Source organism: Microcaecilia unicolor, chromosome 6 (assembly GCF_901765095.1).
Source record: "Microcaecilia unicolor chromosome 6, aMicUni1.1, whole genome shotgun sequence".
Taxonomy (NCBI): domain Eukaryota; kingdom Metazoa; phylum Chordata; class Amphibia; order Gymnophiona; family Siphonopidae; genus Microcaecilia; species Microcaecilia unicolor.
This window is the reverse complement of record NC_044036.1, coordinates 161,953,664-161,972,763: the sequence shown is the minus strand read 5'-3', so window position 1 is coordinate 161,972,763 and position 19,100 is coordinate 161,953,664. Positions and strand designations below refer to the sequence as shown.

The window sequence follows — 19,100 nt, the reverse complement described above, 5'->3', positions numbered from 1 at the left end:
CACTTCAGTGTGATAATGGCAAAGGCCAAATTAATCACCCTTCTACCCACTGCTGTTCTCTTTGCTCAGGTTTGAGCAAGGTAAAATAAAGGAGATTTCTCAATTAGGGCTCCAGTTTGATTAAAATTTGTAACTGCGATTAATCGTGTGAATAAAAGGTGTTATTTATTTTTCCACACTGCAGCTCCTTGTGACTCTGGGCAAGAATAATTGTGGTTAATCACATGATTAAATTTGTTATTTATTTTACCATTGCAGCTCTTTGTGACTCTAGGCAAGTCACTTAACCCTCCATTGCCCAAAGTCACAAGGAGCTGCAGTGGGCTTGCCCAGAGTCGCAAGCACCTACAATGGAGAAAACGTAAACTAACAGCATGCGATTAATCACAATTACAAATTTTATGGCCCAGAGTCACAAGGAGATGCAGTGAGGAAAAACATAAATAAGTAACATACCTTTAACTGTGTGATTAATCACAATTACAAATCTCTCTATATAAAACGCACCTCCAACGTTCTAATGAAGCCTCTCTTAGCCAACATTCTAAAAGTGAAGGGGGTGAGATCGCATTGTGTCTGCCCCGCCCACGCGTCAAACGTAATGACGTCGAGGGCGGAGCAATGACACTCAACCAATCGCATCGCTCGGCAGCGAAGCGTCAGGGAAGGAGGCGGCGCTCTCAACGTCTAGCCTTCCCTTCGCTGTGTTCCGCCTTCTTCTGACGTCAAGGATGACGTCAAAAGAAGGCGGAACACAGCGAAGGGAAACCTAGACGTCGGGAGCACCGCCTCCTTCCCTGACGCTTCGCTGCCGGAACCGCCACGGAGGTAAATTTAAAAACAAGAAGAAAAAAAAAAACACGCATGTTGGGGGGAGAGAAGAGGGTGGCCAGTAAAGTACAACAATGGGAGCGGGAGGGCAGGGGAGAAACGACAGCATGGATGCGAAGGGGGGGGGAAGAAGAGGGCGGGCCAGGCTGGGACAGGGGAGAGAGAAGAGCATGGATGCGAGGGGGGGTCATGGAAGGGAGAGAGGGGACTTGCTGGAAAAGGATGAATGGAGGCGGCAGGGGACAGAGGAGCATGGATGGCCATGGATTGGGAGGGCAGGGCTCAGGGAGAGAGGGCAATTGCTGGAAAGGGATGAATGGAGGGGGCAGGGGACAGAGGAGCATGGATAGGCATGGATTGGGAGGCCAGGACTCAGGGAGAGAGGGGAATTGCTGGATAGGGATGAATGGAGGGGACAGATGGGCATGGATGAATATGGATTGCAGGGCAGGCCTCAGGGAGAGAGGGGAATTGCTGGATAGGGATGAATAGAGGGGCCAGGTGACAAAGGAGCATGGATGGGCATGGATTGGAAGGGCAGGACTCAGGGAGAGGGGAATTGCTGGATAGGGATGAATGGAGGGGACAGATGGCCATGGATGCATATGGATTGCAGGGCAGGCCTCAGGGAGAGAGGGGAATTGCTGGATAGGGATGAATGGAGGGGCCAGGTGACAGAGGAGCATGGATTGGACTCACACTTTCACTCTGACTCTCAACACTCACTCTCACATACACTCTCCCAAACATACACACTCCGAGGAAAACCTTGCTAGCGCCCGTTTCATTTGTGTCAGAAACGGGCCTTTTTTACTAGTTTTAATTAAAATGCAGCCCTAAATAAAGAACAAAAAGTAATGAAAACATAAGTACAAAATTTACAAAATCACAAATTAAAGAATCTAAAACAGCATGCAGAATAGCTATGCATAGTCTTTCAGTTGTCACAGCCTACTTCAGAAATGTAACCCTATTCTCAATATTCTTCTATAAAAGAAAAGGAACTGCTTAACTTTCAGGGTTCATTGATGCTGTGGTATACACAGTTGACAACTTCAGTATTACAGGAAAGGGATATAGCATAGAGAAACCTACCTGCAAGATAAAGTTGTACTACCCAACTGTGTTTACCAATGGCTATTTTATATTGCCATGAAGTAGCCTAATGGTTTGCAGTGGGCTAAGAACTGGCGAATCAGGTTCAATTCCTACAGTAGCTCTTTGTGACCGTGGGATTTAAGACCTGGCTTTCCTGGTTCTCAGTCCGCTGCTCTAGCCACTAGACCATTGGTACTCAACCCAATCCTTGGGACACACCCACGGAGGTTAGATAAAATAGGAGATGGGGTGAAGCTATCTAGCCCATTACATGGGCTGAAGAAGCCAGTAGGCGGAGATTGCCAAGACACTGGTTCACCCAAAACAACAGCACAGAGAAAAAGAAAAGACTTTTTATTATTGAAAGCAAGGGTCCTACAATTAGGTGGGACCTTTATACTTAAATTTCCCTGTAAATGTTATATTTCTTTAGAATCCACTAATTATATTTTTTTGAACCGGGAAAACTTGCAGAATTTATAGTTAGTAAAGAGTAATGTACTGTTTGTTTGGATTGTACGCTAATCGGCTGCCCTGACTTGATTTCTTGCCCTTCCTGTTGAATTTGAGCAGACTGAGGTGGGAAGTCGCCTCAGCCATATTACTTTAATTTGAGTTCCTAGTTCTTGGATCACTTTAATGTGGACTAACAAAATTTACATTTTACCTGACTGTGTATTTCAATATTGTATATTTCTTTAATTCCAATGTATATGACATAAATGTAATGATAAACTGAATGAATGAATGAATGAATGAATAAATAAATAAAAGAAGGGACTGCCTATGTGTGGTCCATCTGCAAAAAGGCAAAAGCTGTTCCAGTTGGATAGGCAATGCCTTTAAAAGGTGGAGAGCAAAATATATTTTTAATTTTTTTTTTTAACTTATTTGGGCAGCTTTTTAATTTATTTGAAAGCTTCCCATGTGTAGATATAAATATCATAAAATAACAATTGAATATCACTAAAGGGTCCTTCTACAAAGGAGCACTAGTGGTTTTAGGGCATGCTAAATGCTAGCAACACCCACAGAAATATATGGGCGACTAACATTTAGCGCGTGCTAAAATCTCTAGCGTGCCGTTGTAAAAGGACTCCTAAAACAGCTTAAAAAAATTATTGCTGCTGGTAGAAACAGCATTAATAGCCTGTATTTTGTGCTCATTTTTCTACACTGTTCTATACAATACAGATGGCCAAATTTCAATGAGGATATCCTGTTTCCTGACGGGTTCATCTTAACTGTTGTAATCTGCATTGGGAAGCCTGGTGTTATAAAGATGGAATATACTAAAATTAAATGGGGGTAAAATGAAACTCTTCTTTCATTAGGGCGCATGGAATCACATCTGATTCTGCACAAATGGATTATTCTGTTTTGAACATGTTTCAGGGACAAGTGGTTTTATAAGTCAAAACAAAAATAAATATTTTGTTTCATGCAGATCTCTTTTGTTTAAAAACATAACTAAATCAGCTACAAGCCCCTAATGCAGGTCATTGGTTTTCTTATATTTTGTTCTTGTGATGACTTATATACTGTGCCAAAACTGAAAACTGTATCTCTATCTGGTCGATAATAAAAAGGAGCTCACTGTGAAGACTGTCCACTCTAAAAGGTTGTTTTGTGGCTATACATTACGGATTGTGATATTGAATAAATAAGTGTATATGTTTTCGTTCCTAGTCATGCATCCAAAGCTTATATAATCCTTTCAAGAAAGCCAGTTAATCATTTAAGTTATTAGTGGAACATAACCACAGAAGCATGGAATGGTCGCATTTTCACTTTGGTAATACTAGAGCCCAGCTAAGGAACAGGTTATTTTGATTTAGTCTTCACTGGACCAAACTTGCTTTCTGTGCCATCACCATCCAGCTGGATAGGAAGTGTCTTAAAGGTGGAGGATAATGGATTTTTTTTTTTACATCTATATCCCATATTATCCCAAGCAAACTTGGGTTCAATGTGGTTTACATATGAAAATACAGTGAGAAAGAATAATAGAATTCAGTTACTCATGGCAGCAAGAAGATGGATATGTCTGAAACATTTAACAAAGTTGAGATTAGGATATATACCCAACTGGTCATTTAAAAGTCTGTCCTTTAATGATGCTGCATGTTCAGAAATCATAGCCATAAATATAGGCAGTTATTGAAAGATTACATCCAAAATTTAATTTTTATTTTATTTCCATCTTCCAAAATTCCAGACAGCAGATGTACTGATCAGCAAGACCCAAAGCACCCCAAAACAAGTAAAGTCAGAAACAACACAGTTTATACCTAATTGTTCAACCACCCTTATGGGAACTTGCTTTAAACGTTGATTGTTTTAATTTGTTTATCCAGACCTTACATGCACATGGTTTTGCTTTTTAAACCCAAACCATGTGCATGTAAGGTCTGGATAAACAAATTAAAACAATCAACATTTAAAGCAAGTTCCCATAATATGTAATACGTGATAGAAATGACGACACAATGATGGAATATTCACACAGCAGGCAGCCTGAGCCAACAGATCTATTTTCCACTGAACACAGATCTTCCTTCATTATTCAATATCTCTCTGTGCCTGTTTGGCACTGTTTAAAATTGAGGCCCTGGCTTCAACAGCAGCTTAGTCCCAGCTCTGGAGCTCAATTGCACATGGGCAAAAAACTGTGCACAATCTGAAGTTCCAGGACCAGACCAGCCATCTGCCTGGGGGCCTCATTCTTTGCTAGAGCCATATTGTGGCAGGTTGCAGTTGCCACGACTCCAGCCCCAGACACTCCCCAGACTGCTGGAAAGGGTCCAACACCAATCACCAATGTTCCTGATGGGCCACACAGGTATTTTTCTTTAATTTAATTAAACCCCCATTTACACTTCTACCAAATCTGCTGTTATTGAGGTAAATAATTTCCAATATTGTCCCACAGAAAACCCTTAGAGGTTAAGGAAGAATATTCCAAAAAGGCTAGGCATCAGAAATGGGCAAGTGGTCAGTTATGGACCCAATACAGTCACTACACTTGCCATTCCAAGGATCACACCACTTAGGAAAATGCAATATTTATTTATTTATTTGCTGCATTTATATCCCACATTTTCCCACCTATTTGCAGGCTCAATGTGGCTTACATTGCTCCGTCATGGCTATCGCCATTCCAGAATTAGAGATACAAGTGGTGATACATAGAGAACATGAATAACAGTAAAATTAATCAAACAAGTATGAAGTGATCACAATTTGGGACCAGAGACAAAGTGGTATTGCATTAGTATTTATATGATGGATTGTTGCGGTATGCTTTGATGAAGAGGAAGGTCTTCAATGATTTCCAAAAGTTGGTTAAGTCAGGAATATGCATCATGCAGTACAAACAAAATACTTTATTTAGGCTGTTTACTGGTACAGGTAATGAACAGGTACGGAGCCAGAAGGATTAAAGGGCTCAGTTCTACATGTCTCCACCTCAGGGTGTGCTCCATTTCAAAGTAGTAATACTTCTTCCCTAATTGTTAAACTGGATCATTCGCATTTGTGGCTCTTATCCATAAGCATAAGATCCAATGGCATATCTGCCCAAGGTAAATCACAGTAAATACCTCTCTCATACAATGTGCAAAGTACTATTTAATCACCATATTCCTGTGGAGTACAAAAAAGTACGAAAGGGAAACAGCACCCACGCCTCCACCCGACAAAACGCTTAGTGGGTGGAAAGGACTTTAATAAGGTCAGATCTCTTTATTTGCATAAAACTCCCTTTCATACAAAATATTGTTAAAACTCCACAGAATATTCAATGTAAATGGATCCACCCAAAAACATGGCAAACAAAAGAAAAAAACATAAAAAGTAAACACTTCGATTTTAACGTAACTGAAGATTCAAAAGTGTATATAAAGTCAACCACACCAACTGAGTTTTGCTATAATCAGCTGTCTCAAGGCGTGATCAACCAATCAGTTCCTTCGAGCACAAACCGTCTTCATGCCACTGATCCCAGTATTTTCTGTGATTTTCATATATATACTCTCATCCTCTTTATTACTGAACAAGAGATATCTGCAAAAGGTATCCATGTGGTTCTGACTGTCTGGGTCAGATTGGCTCATTAAGCATAAAGAAAGGAATGACAAACAAAACAATGACTAATGTGTTTGCATACATGTGCAACATAAGAAGAGGGCCCTTAGGACTGTCTTTATCTAAAGATGCAACATTTTCTGCTCGGAGAAGACCAGATGGATGTTGTACCATGAGGCCCAGAAGCAGACTATCCTTCCTCTTGAGAAATGGATTTAGCTGTGATGCAGCCACTCTGCAGACAAGAGGAGGAGGAGGAGGAGGAGGAGGAGGAGGAGGAGATTTGATCAGAATCCCATTCAGACTAGTTGCTCAAAATCGATCAAAAAACCTCTCTCTCTCTCACTGTCTGTCCAGTTTCTACCACTGGGCAGCTTCAGAGGTCCTTCTGTTTTTCAGTCTGTAGATTTACACTTACCAAAACCTTTGAATCACCTTTTTCATCAGCCATTAGAACAGTGCTTAAAAAACTAAATTAAAATTTCACCTTGCAGAATATAAGTGCTTCCCTGTGTATGACTGCCATACGTCACACTCACCTGATTAAACAATCATCTCCTTAGACATCAGTCTCTCCTTCTACCAAAAAAAAAAAAAACCCAAGAGGCAGCACATGCATCAATACCTGGATCCTTGCTATGATGTCTAAACTAGCTTACCACGAGGCTGAGAAGAAAGAACACTATGGGGATAACTCTATAATGGCACTAAAAATGGGAAGCAGAAAAGTTTGACAATAAATGCTATTCTATAAAGGGTGTATGTCCCTTATAGAATAGCATTAGTGCCAGTTCCCACCCCCAACTATAGGTGCCAGACTTACGCCCGCTGAAACCTCATGTACATCCTGGCACCCAAGTTGGGCGTGGAGACCCATTATTCTATAACACTGCACGTTCATGATTTGCTGCATCCTGGAAAGATCTCTGGTGTATGGCCCCAGCAATCAGAGCCAACCTGGCACAAGGAGTCATGTTCATCACTTAAGGGCGACTCCTGGTTACCAAACTCAGGGCTCATGATTTGCTACATCCTGGAAAGATCTCTGGTGCATGGCTCCAGACCAGGACCATCACCACAGTCAGCAGTCTAGGTGGATTTGGAGCCAGAGGAAGGGACTGGATATTAAAAAGGTAGTGAAAAGTCCCTCGATAGCTGTGAACAAAGGCTCATAGTGCCAGATCCAAATGTTGGTTCTGACTGAGCTAGAAATACAAAGGAGCAGGAAGAAATGATCAGATCCAAATATGAAAAAAAGAAATGAAAATAAAAGGACAAATCCTTGAGTTACGATACTGTCAATGCAGAAGCTGATGGATTGGAGAAGGAACTTTTGGGGAAAATAAACAAAAACATTTAGACAAAAAAAAAATACATTCCCAGTACGAATATTCATTGTGAATATCCTAAAAACATGAGTGGCTGGAGTGCCTCCAGGACCACGTTTGGGAACCACTGGTCTAGGTTGATGCAATGTTTGTCCTTCTTGCTGTTGTGCTTTAGATGACCATGCAGATCTTTTATATTATACTAGTAAGAAAGGCCCATTTCTGAGGCCAATGAAACGGGTGGTAGCAAGGCGCTTTCGTTACCATCCCCCTCCCCTTGTTGCTGGACTTCCCCTCCGTGCTTGAGGGTGGTCGTGGGCGCCTCGCCCCACGATGTAGAGAGTGGCTTCGCTGCGTGTGACCTACAGCCTGCCTGCCTCACACTCCCTCCGTTCGTCCTCACGTAGTAGATCGATGTATGCCCCGCCCTCGCGTCAAACGTGATGACATCGAGGGCGCAGCGATGCGATTGGTGAAGTGGGGATAAATTCCAATCTCTGCCGCCTCACAAACTGGAAGTTGCAGCTTCATTAGAACGTTGAGGTAGCGAATTATGTGCGGAAGGGGCGTGGCTGCGGGGGCGGGTCTATCCGTGAGAGTGAGTGGTGCCTGAGTGACAGTGAGTGGTGAGTGGTGACAGCCTAAGTGCAGGGCTCCAGTGTTTCCCTGCCACAGAGTGAGCTTCAGAATGTTTGAGGTGAGAATTATTTATATAGATTATATAATATGAATTTTTATCTTTGCTGTTTTTCATCTGTTATTGCGATTTGTGGTATGAGCAGAGCCTTCTTCTAAGGCAGATTACAGAATTATCTTCTTATTCCCTTTTTCAGAAATTTCTTAATGCATATATGTACTGAAATTAAATTGATCTGTTCACTTACTGGTAGTGTTAACTATATTTTGTATTTCCCCCTATTGAGGTTTTTTTTCTTTTGCAATCTGCTTAGAATCTTTAAGAAATTTGCGGAATATGACTATTGATGATATGATATAAGGTAACTAAAGTAGTGTTTCCCAACCCTCTCCTGATGACACAGCTAAGCAGTTGGATTTTCAGAATTACCACGATGAACGTGTATATGAGACTGGAGACCCATCGGAGGAGTGGCCTAGTGGTTAGAGTGGTGGACTTTGGTCCTGGGGAACTGGATTCGATTCCCACTGCAGGCAAGTCACTTAACCCTCCATTGCCCCAGGTACAAATAAGTACCTGTATATAATATGTAAGCTGCATTGAACCTGCTATGAGTGGGAAAGCGCGGGGTACAAATGTAACAAAAATAAAATAAAAATTGTATGCAAATATATCTCATGCATATTCATTGTAATCAGGAGAGAGTTGAGAATTTAGTTCGAGGTTTGGTATTTTGATATCATGAGGAGTAGAGAATCCAGCTTCGTATCATTTCCTTTCAAATAATGATTTAAAGAAACACGTGCAATGGTCTCTGTATCAAAGACCTACCTACTTATTAGGCCAAGGTTTCCCAAACCTTATACTGGATAAATTAGTGTAGCTATCATGCAAGTCTACTTGAATAAAAACAAACAAAAATAAAATAAGGTTATACTTCATTGGACCAATTTAATAAATAGATCACGATAGCCCTAGGGGACTGCGTGTTCTATTCTGCAGATCCCACATCCAGTTAGGTTTTAAGATATCTTCATTGCCTCTGTTGTATGCATATTTTTCTCATGCATGTTCATTGTGAGTCCCCTGATTAGACTAGGTAAAGAGCAGCTATAGTCAAAGCAAAATAAGTCCTGACAACCACACAAACTTAAAGAACCACACTATACGCATTTTTCCCTTCAGGGAGGGTGGGCAGTTTACAAATAATCCATTACCTTGGTAAATAACTTCTGAAAACTACTTTCACATACAGGTTAAGTAATGGTTAAGTATTATGTGTTTTTGCAGGGTTGTTCTGGGAGGAGTGCTGTCAGGGTGGTCACGATTGTTTAATTAGTAAATTGGGGGGGGGGGGGGAGTGAGTTAACTGGTGGGAGGTGCTGGGCTGAAGGTTTGTTTAGGATAGCTAGGGCTCATTTTAAAATCACTTAAACTTCCATAATCCTGCCTGTATTGGGGTGTTGAGCTCATTGGATAGCATTTTATATTTTGAAAAGTGTGAGTTAAAACATGGTGAGCTCTGGATCATGTGTTCAGAATTTCCTTTTACACCATACCACTGGGTCATCGTTCCCCTCTTTCGGCATGTGATTCATTTCCCAAGCATTTATGCTCTCTCCTTTGGCAGCCTATCCAGAATTGTTTGCTCAGTGCTTGTAACTAAGCAACAAAGTGATCTAGGATGGAGCAGGGTGATATCTGAAACATTTTATTATGGCAAGAGAAGCCCAAATAAGCATTCTGCCGCTCCAAAGAATGCGTAATGTTAACTTTCCAGAAGGTGATATGTGTGCACTGATGCTTTCTTTATGTGGAATGCTCTCCCCTTTCCGCAGCACTTTAAATAGGGCCATAAGTAATGAAAATCTTTTATGGCCTTAGCAGCCCATTGAGCCCCCCCCCCCCCCCAGTTGACTGATTTATGAGGAGATTTGAATGCCGTGAATGCACTGCATGCAAATTTGTCTCATGAATATTCATTGTAGGTATCCTGAAAACCTGACTGGCTGGGGTGCCTCCAGGACAGGACTTGGGAACTACTGACCTAGGACATTATAATGCAAAAGAGTGGAGGAGTGGCCTAGTGGTTAGGGTGGTGGACTTTGGTCCTGAGGAACTGAGTTCGATTCCCACTTCAGGCACAGGCAGCTCCTTGTGACTCTGGGCAAGTCACTTAACCCTCCATTGCCCCAGGTACAAATAAGTACCTAAGCCGCATTGAGCCTGCCATGAGTGGGAAAGTGCGGCGTACAAAATGTAACCAAAAAAAAAAAAGCCAAAAGTGCAAGAAGGACAACCATTACCCAAACTAAAATGTCAAGATCGACAGTACTAAAGGCAAAATATTAAGAGATATGTTATGGCAATCAGAGGTCAGAATCCTTGAGCTTGGGGAAACAAAATGGAAAACAGAAGCCAGAAAACACTGGTAGTGCAGGTAATTTCTGTAGCTCATTCAATTCAAAGCAAAGCTCCACCTCCAGCACCCAGGAAGATGATAATGAAGCCAAAGAGTAAGACAGGATCTTCCTTCTCAAAATGCAAACTGCCAGGAGTTTAACAAAAACATATTTAACAATGAAGATGTTCCTTTTAAAAACAAACCCTTTAAACATGTGTTATTGATAAAATGATCAAATTCTATCACGAGACACCTAGGGATCAATTTTCAAAGGACATTATGCATTTACCACTGGCCAATACATGTACAAACTTCAATAACTGTAGATTTTGAAAAAGTGGACTGAATGTTGGGCTAAAAATGTGTCTAACTGCTCCATAGTGAAGAGGCTGAGAGAACAGCAAGGGTGGCATCCCAAAAAGCGATCCCAATTCTCTTCTCTCACCAAGGGGCTGAGAGCAGACAATTCAATTCAATATTCAATTATTCATTCCCACTTCAACTGCACCACTGCCTCACGCTCTATTCTAAATTCATGAGAAAATACCCTCACACATTATGAAAATAACCTGAACCGGGAATAAAGCTGCACTTTCATTCTCTTAAGCCTGATCTTGTTTCAAGTGACAGTAAACTACTTCACCACATTGCTCCTGCCTTTGGCACCAAGAATGCAGGAAGGTAATGGTTTTCACTCTGCCTCTTTATTTGACCCCTCAAGGTAAACTGTTAAACATTCCTGGAATAACAAAAGGCTGCCTATCTGCCCACATCTAAGCATCAAGGTCCAACTCCCTTGTGCTGAATTAGTGCTGCAACAAAAGCGCAGACCCAAAACGGAGTTGCGGCAATTTTGATGTTGCTGCACGTCCACTTTCAGCAAAAATTTTAAAAAAAGGTCTTTACAGGTGCGCTGAAAAATGGATTGGAGCGCGCCCAAAACCTGCGCCTACACTACCGCAAGCTATTTTTCAGTGCACCTTAGTAAAAGGACCCCTTAGGGGGTATATTTACTAAGGTGTGTTAGCGTTTCTAAAGCGCCCTTAAATTTAAGGTGCATTAAATGCTAATGTGCCTATACATTTCTATGGGTGTGTTAGCATTTATTTATTTAGATTTTGCTCACACCTTTTTCAGTAGTAGCTCAAGGTGAGTTACATGCAGGTACTCTGGATATTTCTCTGTCCCAGGAGGGCTCACAATTTAAGTCTGTACCTGAGGCAATGGAGGGTTAAGTGACTTGCCCAAGATCACAAGGAGCAGGAGTGGGATTTGAACCAGCCACCTCTGGATTGCAAGACTGGTGCTCTAACCACTAGGCCACTCCTCCTCCACTCCAGTGTGTAAACCATTTACGCTAACATGCCCATAGCGCACCTTAGTAAACACAGGCGTTAGTTAATTCATTTGTTTGTCATTTATTATTTGTATGTAAACTGTTATGATTTATTCGCAATAAGTAACAGTATAGTAAAATGAATAAACGATAATGGAAAATGATTCTGAAAATCATACCAGTATTTTGCAGCCTGTTTTATTTGCACACAAGTATGAAACCTTTGTGTTATCATTGCCAGAGCTAACCTGTGCATTGAACCCTGCTGCTATGTTTGATTTATTCTTGCTGTACACCGCCTTGAGTGAATTCCTTCAAAAAGGTGGTAAATAAATCCTAAAAAATAAATGTCAATCCATGATGGTGTTTTGGAGAGCAGCCGCTCCAGCCTCTGGTTCATCGTAAAACTTTTTTTTTTTAAGCGTGCTTCAACCAAGGCTCCCCCCAGGAGCAAGTGACTAGCCGGTGGGTTCCGCAACCCTATCCATTACCCCGCCCCCCCTCCATTAAAAATATATTAAAAAAATCTTTCGTGGGAAACCAGCAGGGGAGGGGAGATATAGAAAGATATATAAAGAAGGGAATATGAGAGAGAGGGGCAGTGATAATGGAGTGGAGGAGTGGCCTAGTGGTTAGAGCACGGGTCTTGCACTCCAGAGGTGGCAGGTTCAAATCCCACTGCTGCTCCTTGTGATCTTCGGCAAGTCATTTAACCCTCCATTGCCTCAGTTACAAACTTAGATTGTGAGCCCTCCTGGGACAGACAAATATCCAGAGTACCTGAATGTAACTCACCTTGAGCTATTACTGAAAAAGGTGTGAGCAAAATCTAAATAAATAAAATAATGGAGATGCTGACACAGATATCAGCACTTCAAAAAAAGCCGCCTTGCATTATACACAGTAAATGTATTTTCAAGCAATAGGCTCCCAGAGGACATAAAGGTCTTTGCTGTCATGGACGTGGTTAGCCCTTTTCTATTTTCTGGATTTCTTGCTAGGGCAAAGTGAATATACATGAACTGCACTCTGCAGGGTGCAATACCATTTTCCTGCATCAAGGTAAGGATTAGCCCAGTCATCAGCCTTCAGTCACCCTCCTGTACACCACAGCCTACAGAACCAATACAGTTACTGGAATATTTCACACTAGATGGTGCTTTGCTCTTACACGTACACCAGGAGCATCCCAAGCTGGAATCACACCCCGTGCAACATACCCCCTAATGCCCCTGCCCACTGCACCACAGGCAGTGCAGGGGAGACAATGGACAGGCAGTGATTTTTTTGGTCCAGTCTCCCTTGTGCCCTATTTGGCTGAATTGCTCACACAGCCCTTAGGAATAGGATGGCCCTGGGAAGGCCTCTGAAATAACTGCAAGACTATAGATTTGATAATTTTTACATCTAGAAAACATTTTATAAAGATGGTTAGTATTACTTGTCACATTTAAAAAAAATTCTAGTTCTGCACAATGAAGAATTTGTACAGGATTCTATGCAGGCCCCAGTACCAGCAGCTCTCCTCCAACTCTCCCTCCTCTGCAGTGATTGCAGCAGCAAGACCAGCACACATTGGCCAAGTCCTAGGCTCCACTTTTAATTTCCAAAGCTTCAATGTTTATGTTCCATTGTTACATTCCTTAACGACGCCTCAATTGTTTCGCATAACTCTGCACAATGTAATCCATAACCAATCTGTAACAAGTTGTATTTCCAACATTCAACTCATATTGTAAGCCACACTGAACCCGCAAAAAGGTGGGAAAATGTGGGATACAAATGCAATAAATAAATAAATAAATTTGAACCATGTGGGCCTCAGTACAGTCACACAATTTAATTGGTCAGGCCCAGAACAGCAGTGGAGGATAAAGCCCAAGGCCCAACTGTTCACCTCCTCTTGTTCAGCAATGCAGGCAGGGAGGAAAGACGAAGCCAGCAGAGGTAGATGCCACAGGGAGGTGGCAGCAGCTAGTACAAAGTGGGGGAGGGGTGCTACATGGGTAGGACTCATTGGAAAAAGGTAGGAGCACATGTCATAAAGGGATAGGTTTGCAAGAGATAGCTGGAGTCTGTGTGCCATGGGGGTCGGAAGCTGCTGGAGCAAACTAGGAGCATCTGTATCACATGGTGTGTGTGTGGGGGGGGGGGGGGGTCACTGGAGAAAGCTGGAGGAGGCTACAAGTTAGTGGAGCAAGCTAAATATGTGGGTTTGTGCATGTGATGCGAAGAGAAAGAAGAAGGCAAGATAACAGTATGTGCTAGGGGAGAGAAAGACAGAGATGTGGAGTGGGAAGGGTGAAAAAGGCATGAGGTACATGCATTGGGGAGAACCTTAGGAACACAGGATTGGAAATCAAAGGGAGAAAGAACTGAAGGGGGCTCTTCAAGAGTGGGGGGACAGAGAACTGTGGTTGGAGCAAAAGAATGTTGAGGAGGATGAAGCCTGAAGAAGGAAAGGGTGTGTGGGGCGGGAGTTGTCATAAGTACGTTAAGTGTTGCCATACTGGGACAGACTGAAGGTCCATTAAGCTCAGCAATCTGTTTCTAACAGTAGCCAATCCAGTTTACAAGTATCTGGCAAGATCCCAAAATTTTATGCTGCTTATCTAAGCAGTTGATTTTCCCCAAGTCCATTTTAACAATGGTCTATGGACTTTTCCTTTAGGAAGCCATCCAAACCTTTTTTAAACCCTAAGCGAACTGCTTTTACTACATTCACTGGCAACGAATTCCAGAGTTTAATTAACACTGTCAGGCCTTACAATAGGAGAAATTCTGTACAATTTTTTTTTTTACAAATATGCAGCATTTTCCTGAAATTTAAAATACTGTGCAAACAATTTTCAAAATGTGTATGCAGAATTTCCCTAGGATGATGTACGACACTGCTTCCATTACAGGAAAGGAGCATTTCTGACTAGTCCATTTACTCCTATGCAACCCCAAGTCAAGAAGCCCTAACTTTAAATTTTCCAAGTAGTTTCATCATGCTGCTGCCTTCTACTTCAGCAACCATGAGGGTTTATATTAATCATCTAATCAGTCTCCAGACAGTCAACTTGCTCCTGAGATTGTGGAGCAAAACACCAGGGAGTTTCATGGTGTGACCTTCTTAGCACTCACAAACCACACTGCCAAGTGAAACATTCAAAACAAAGTACTTTTCTGAAGTGGCACTCTGTTCAGCAGATATTCTAAAGATATTTTGTTTAAATATGAACTAGTAGAACAAGATGAGCTGAATGCCAGTTAACAGACAGCAAGGCTAGCACACAGAAATGAACACTGACAAGGAACTGCTGATCTAGCAAATTCCAGATTCTGGGACCACACAGAGAATATTCCTGTTTTGTTTTCTATTTCTACCTTCTAAGCATGCTTCATAAATGCAAAATTTGTTGTTCTCACTGTCATTCTCCATCCATTATTACTCCAGGTGCAGGTATTTTCTCTAGAAATAAACTCTGCTGAGTGCCTGAATCGAGCTAGAAAGTCTCTCACAATGTACCAGTATGGCTGCCAAATTCTGACAAGGAATGGGGCTCCAACAGATATGTCCAGATAGCAGGATCTTTCCTGAAACTGACAGGAATTAAAAATAGCCCTCTTACTAGTTAGACTGAATACCCACCTAGGGTGGCAGGCTTTGGAAGCAGCAGTACAATGCCAACAGAGCAGACAAGAAAGCAGGAACATGGTGTCAGGCCTTTGACGACCCACACAGGAAGCCTGCATTCTTGAGAAATGGCAAAAAATGTGTTTTTGCAACAGGAGAGGTGTTCTGTTACCATGCAGTATATATATATCCCTTTTTCATGAAACAACAAGAACAAATGAGGTTTAACCGTTATTAAAATATTTCTCTGGATCAACCATGATTAGTCTCAAGTTCCTACATCCACTATTAGTGATCCAACTATTTTCCCATAATACTGAAGTGATGTGCACAAACAATTAACATTCTTATCAAAGGTATTTACTTCAGCTGCACAAATTTAGATAAAACCACTCTACAATACAGCAGGAAGAGATAAACCTTATGCAAGAAAGGCACAGAATGCTCATTAAAAAAAGAATCTTCAGCAATAAGTTCTAGTATTATCATGGCCATATGTAACTTATTCAAATCTGGCATTTTGTCTGCAAGGAGTACCCATACATCCCATAATGCCATGGGTGCATCTTCACACCAAACATATATACAGCAAAGGCATAAAATATGTGAGGAATCTCAATGGTCACAGATAGACTCATAGACTACTCACTTTGGGAGGATGAACAAAATCATGATTCACAAGCAGAAGAAAAGGCAAACTAGTGAGGAACTGGATGGGGGCCTAAGCACTAAACATTTTTCCCAGAAACACTAAATGGACATCACCCTTTAGAACCTCCCTTCCACATAATTAGTAAATGTTATTTACTCCAAATACTCTGGACTCAGTTTATGAAATGCTTCCAGACATAACATAGGAGAAAATATTTTTTATAGTCACCGGGCTGTTTAAAATGCAAGCAGTCCCCTTCATCACTATTATAATAAAGATGATTTCACGTATATTTTCAACTTATAATACATTTTTTTAAGATATTAAGTGCAGGACGATTTTATCTTTCTCATTTAATTAATGGTTAAATCAGTTCAGCTGAGACTAAAAATATGCGGGGGGGGGGGGCTTCATGGAGTGCACACCTTTAGCTTGATTAAGGGGAAGCATTCCCAGAAACATGTTTTTGACAGGATCAAAAAGATAATTGCCATAACCTTGATCAGCACTCTTATACAGACAAAAAAAATGCTCTCAGAAAATGCAGGTGGAAAAGTTTGCTGGTGCATTGCTTTTGAACACTTTTCATACGGAAAATTACTATGAATTTTCCATTTGAAAATTACCTATTGATTTTGCAACACAGCAATCTGTTAGAAAAAGGCTCTGTTTAGGAGTATCTCCAAAATATCAACAAAACAGGCCAACAATGACTTGCGAGATTCTCTTTGCCTGTGCATAAGAAACTTCAATCACCTAACTTTAAAAGGTCTAACTTCAACAGTGATATTCTGCTAGAAATATTTTATCACTGGTCCAGAACCAAGACCAACATTAGAGTGGAAACCTGGGGCAACTGCACTGAGCCCCCATGTTGCGGGGCTCCAAACCTGCTGAGGCTGAAGGACTACTGCCTGCCTGCCAGTAGACTTGGAAACACCTTTCCAAATTTTTGCCTTGGGCTTCAGCATTTGTAACTCTGGTTCTGGTGCACCCAGGGCAACTACCTGTGCTCGGGTGCCACAGGAACCTTTCAAACTTGCCCAAAGCTGGAAACACAACCTGCTGGTGGGTTTAGGACCCTCTTCTCAATTTCTGGCCTGAGCATCAGCATGTCTATCACCAGCCCTACCTAACTTACTGAACTTGTCTCCTTTCACCACTACAGCGTAACTTGTAGGTAGAAACCGCCACTAGCCCCAGCTGGTTTTATTTTGGTTTTTTACTACTCAGATTCCCCCAGTCTTCAATCTGAATTCCCTGAATAAGTCTTTTCTCTTCTCCAGAACTGGAGTCCCTCTATAATTATGACCTCAGTACCCTTCACCACGCATGCACACGTCACTGTGATGACATAAAAGACCTCCAGTCAGAGAAGAAGAGGGAAAGGCTGGAACGCAGCCTCTTTTAAGCAGCCGCCTACTGCGCCGGCGCGGACTCTCCAACCGAAGCTGCTGCGAGTGCTGTACGCTTGATGCGCTTCACTTCTGCTGGAAGCCCAGAGGTTGCAGCTTCCGGGCGAAGAAGGGAAGATGACTTACAGTCACCGCAGCAGCAGACTGCGTCGGGGGAGGGGCTGGTGGCTACACCGCACTCATTAGAATACACTGCACAATGTACAATGGTCACCTTTCACTGCAAACTTCGTGTTTAGCAAAACAACTCTAAAGCAATTACAGTTAACAATAAAGTCACTGCACGACCCTCATGCCAAAGTGTGTGCCACGCTAACGATTACTAAAGCATCAAAAATAAGTGATCTGAGAGGACATGGGACCGATTGGGCAGAGCTGTCAGAAATTGCATCAAGGCTAAGACACGTTCATAGCTTTACTGCAGGCAGTGCCGCGTTACTTCCTGAGGGCAGCGCTAAAAGATTACTGCAATGTGCTGCAGTGCCACGCTACTCTCAGCGATCGGGTATCCCGGGACGGAGTTACTGTTTCTTGCAGCTGCTTCTAGTTCTTACCTCTTTGAGCTGCTCCATTTCCTGCCGGATGGTCTCGTATTCCAACTCCAGCTCATCGTACTGCTGCTTCAGCTGCTGCTTCTCATCCAGTACCACCAGTCCGTACTCGGCCGCCTGGATCTTCTCCCGGGTAGTCTCGCTTAGTTCCTGGAACAGCCGTTTAATCTCGGTCCGAAGCCATTCCGAACCTGACCGCATCACCAGCTTATGGTACTCCTCCTCTTCCATCGCCAGGGACATCTTGGGAGAGCAATCCGTCCTTTCTTGCAGCCTGGAGGAGGAGAGGACCGGGCAGCACTGCGGCACAAATCCTTCCCAACCTTATAAACAGCTGAGGCGCCGAAGTTGCATTATTCACAGCCTCCCACCGGCGCCTCCTGCCGCGACTTTTCTACTGCCCATGAAATCCGGAGAGCCCCTGTCCCTCACTTCAAGTCAGCCTCCTCACCATCATTGCTCTTCACTGTCAGCAGCAGCAGCTAAAAAAACTGGCTAGGAATGCAGACCGCAGAGAAATCCTGCAAGGGCTGTGACAACTCGCACCGATGGCAACCTGGGAGTTGTAGTTTACTCGAGGGAATTAGCCAGGTTTGCCTACCGGAAGTGATACTACAAATCCCAACATGCACTCATGCCGGGGCGGACCTAGCCCTACCCTCCTGCAGGAATTCAAAGCAGAGTCTGTCTGGCAGTCTGCTGTGTGGCTAATTCAATGTTTCGTTCGTTTGCAACTTTAACTTCTTATACTGACGCCTGCAGGAAAAGTTATACAGTGAATCCTTTCCGGATCGTGCAAGGACGGTTTGGTTTTAAGGACTGCTTCAAACGGAAATGTTAAGGTTGTTACAGATAGGTCCATAAAAATGCCCCACTGATTTCTGTGAACCAAATCAAAAATGTATACCCTGTTCTATGCGTAATAGAGAGAAATAGTTTTCTTGTATATCCAAACATTCCCTTCTGGTCAAATCCAAAAATATAAACACAGAATCATAAAATAACTCAAAGGGCCCCCTTTTACAAAAGCCGGAACCTTTGCTGTGCGTCATTTCGATAGAACCGCAGGAGCCCGGCGGTAATGCCTGCCCCCAGCGCATGCTATTTCCAGTGCTTAAAAAATATTTTCTTATCACTGTG

At 42.4% G+C, this 19,100-nt stretch overlaps 1 protein-coding gene across 1 annotated transcript in view; it reads right to left on the bottom strand.

Moving 5' to 3' along the window:
• BICD2 (BICD cargo adaptor 2) overlaps positions 1-18,460 on the bottom strand; it is a 219,943-nt gene extending 201,483 nt beyond the window's left edge. The window contains 1 exon segment of the mRNA XM_030208392.1: positions 17,964-18,460. Coding sequence (XP_030064252.1) covers positions 17,964-18,203 — 240 coding nt within the window. The 5' untranslated portion in view covers positions 18,204-18,460.
• Positions 18,461-19,100: the final 640 nt, after the last annotated feature.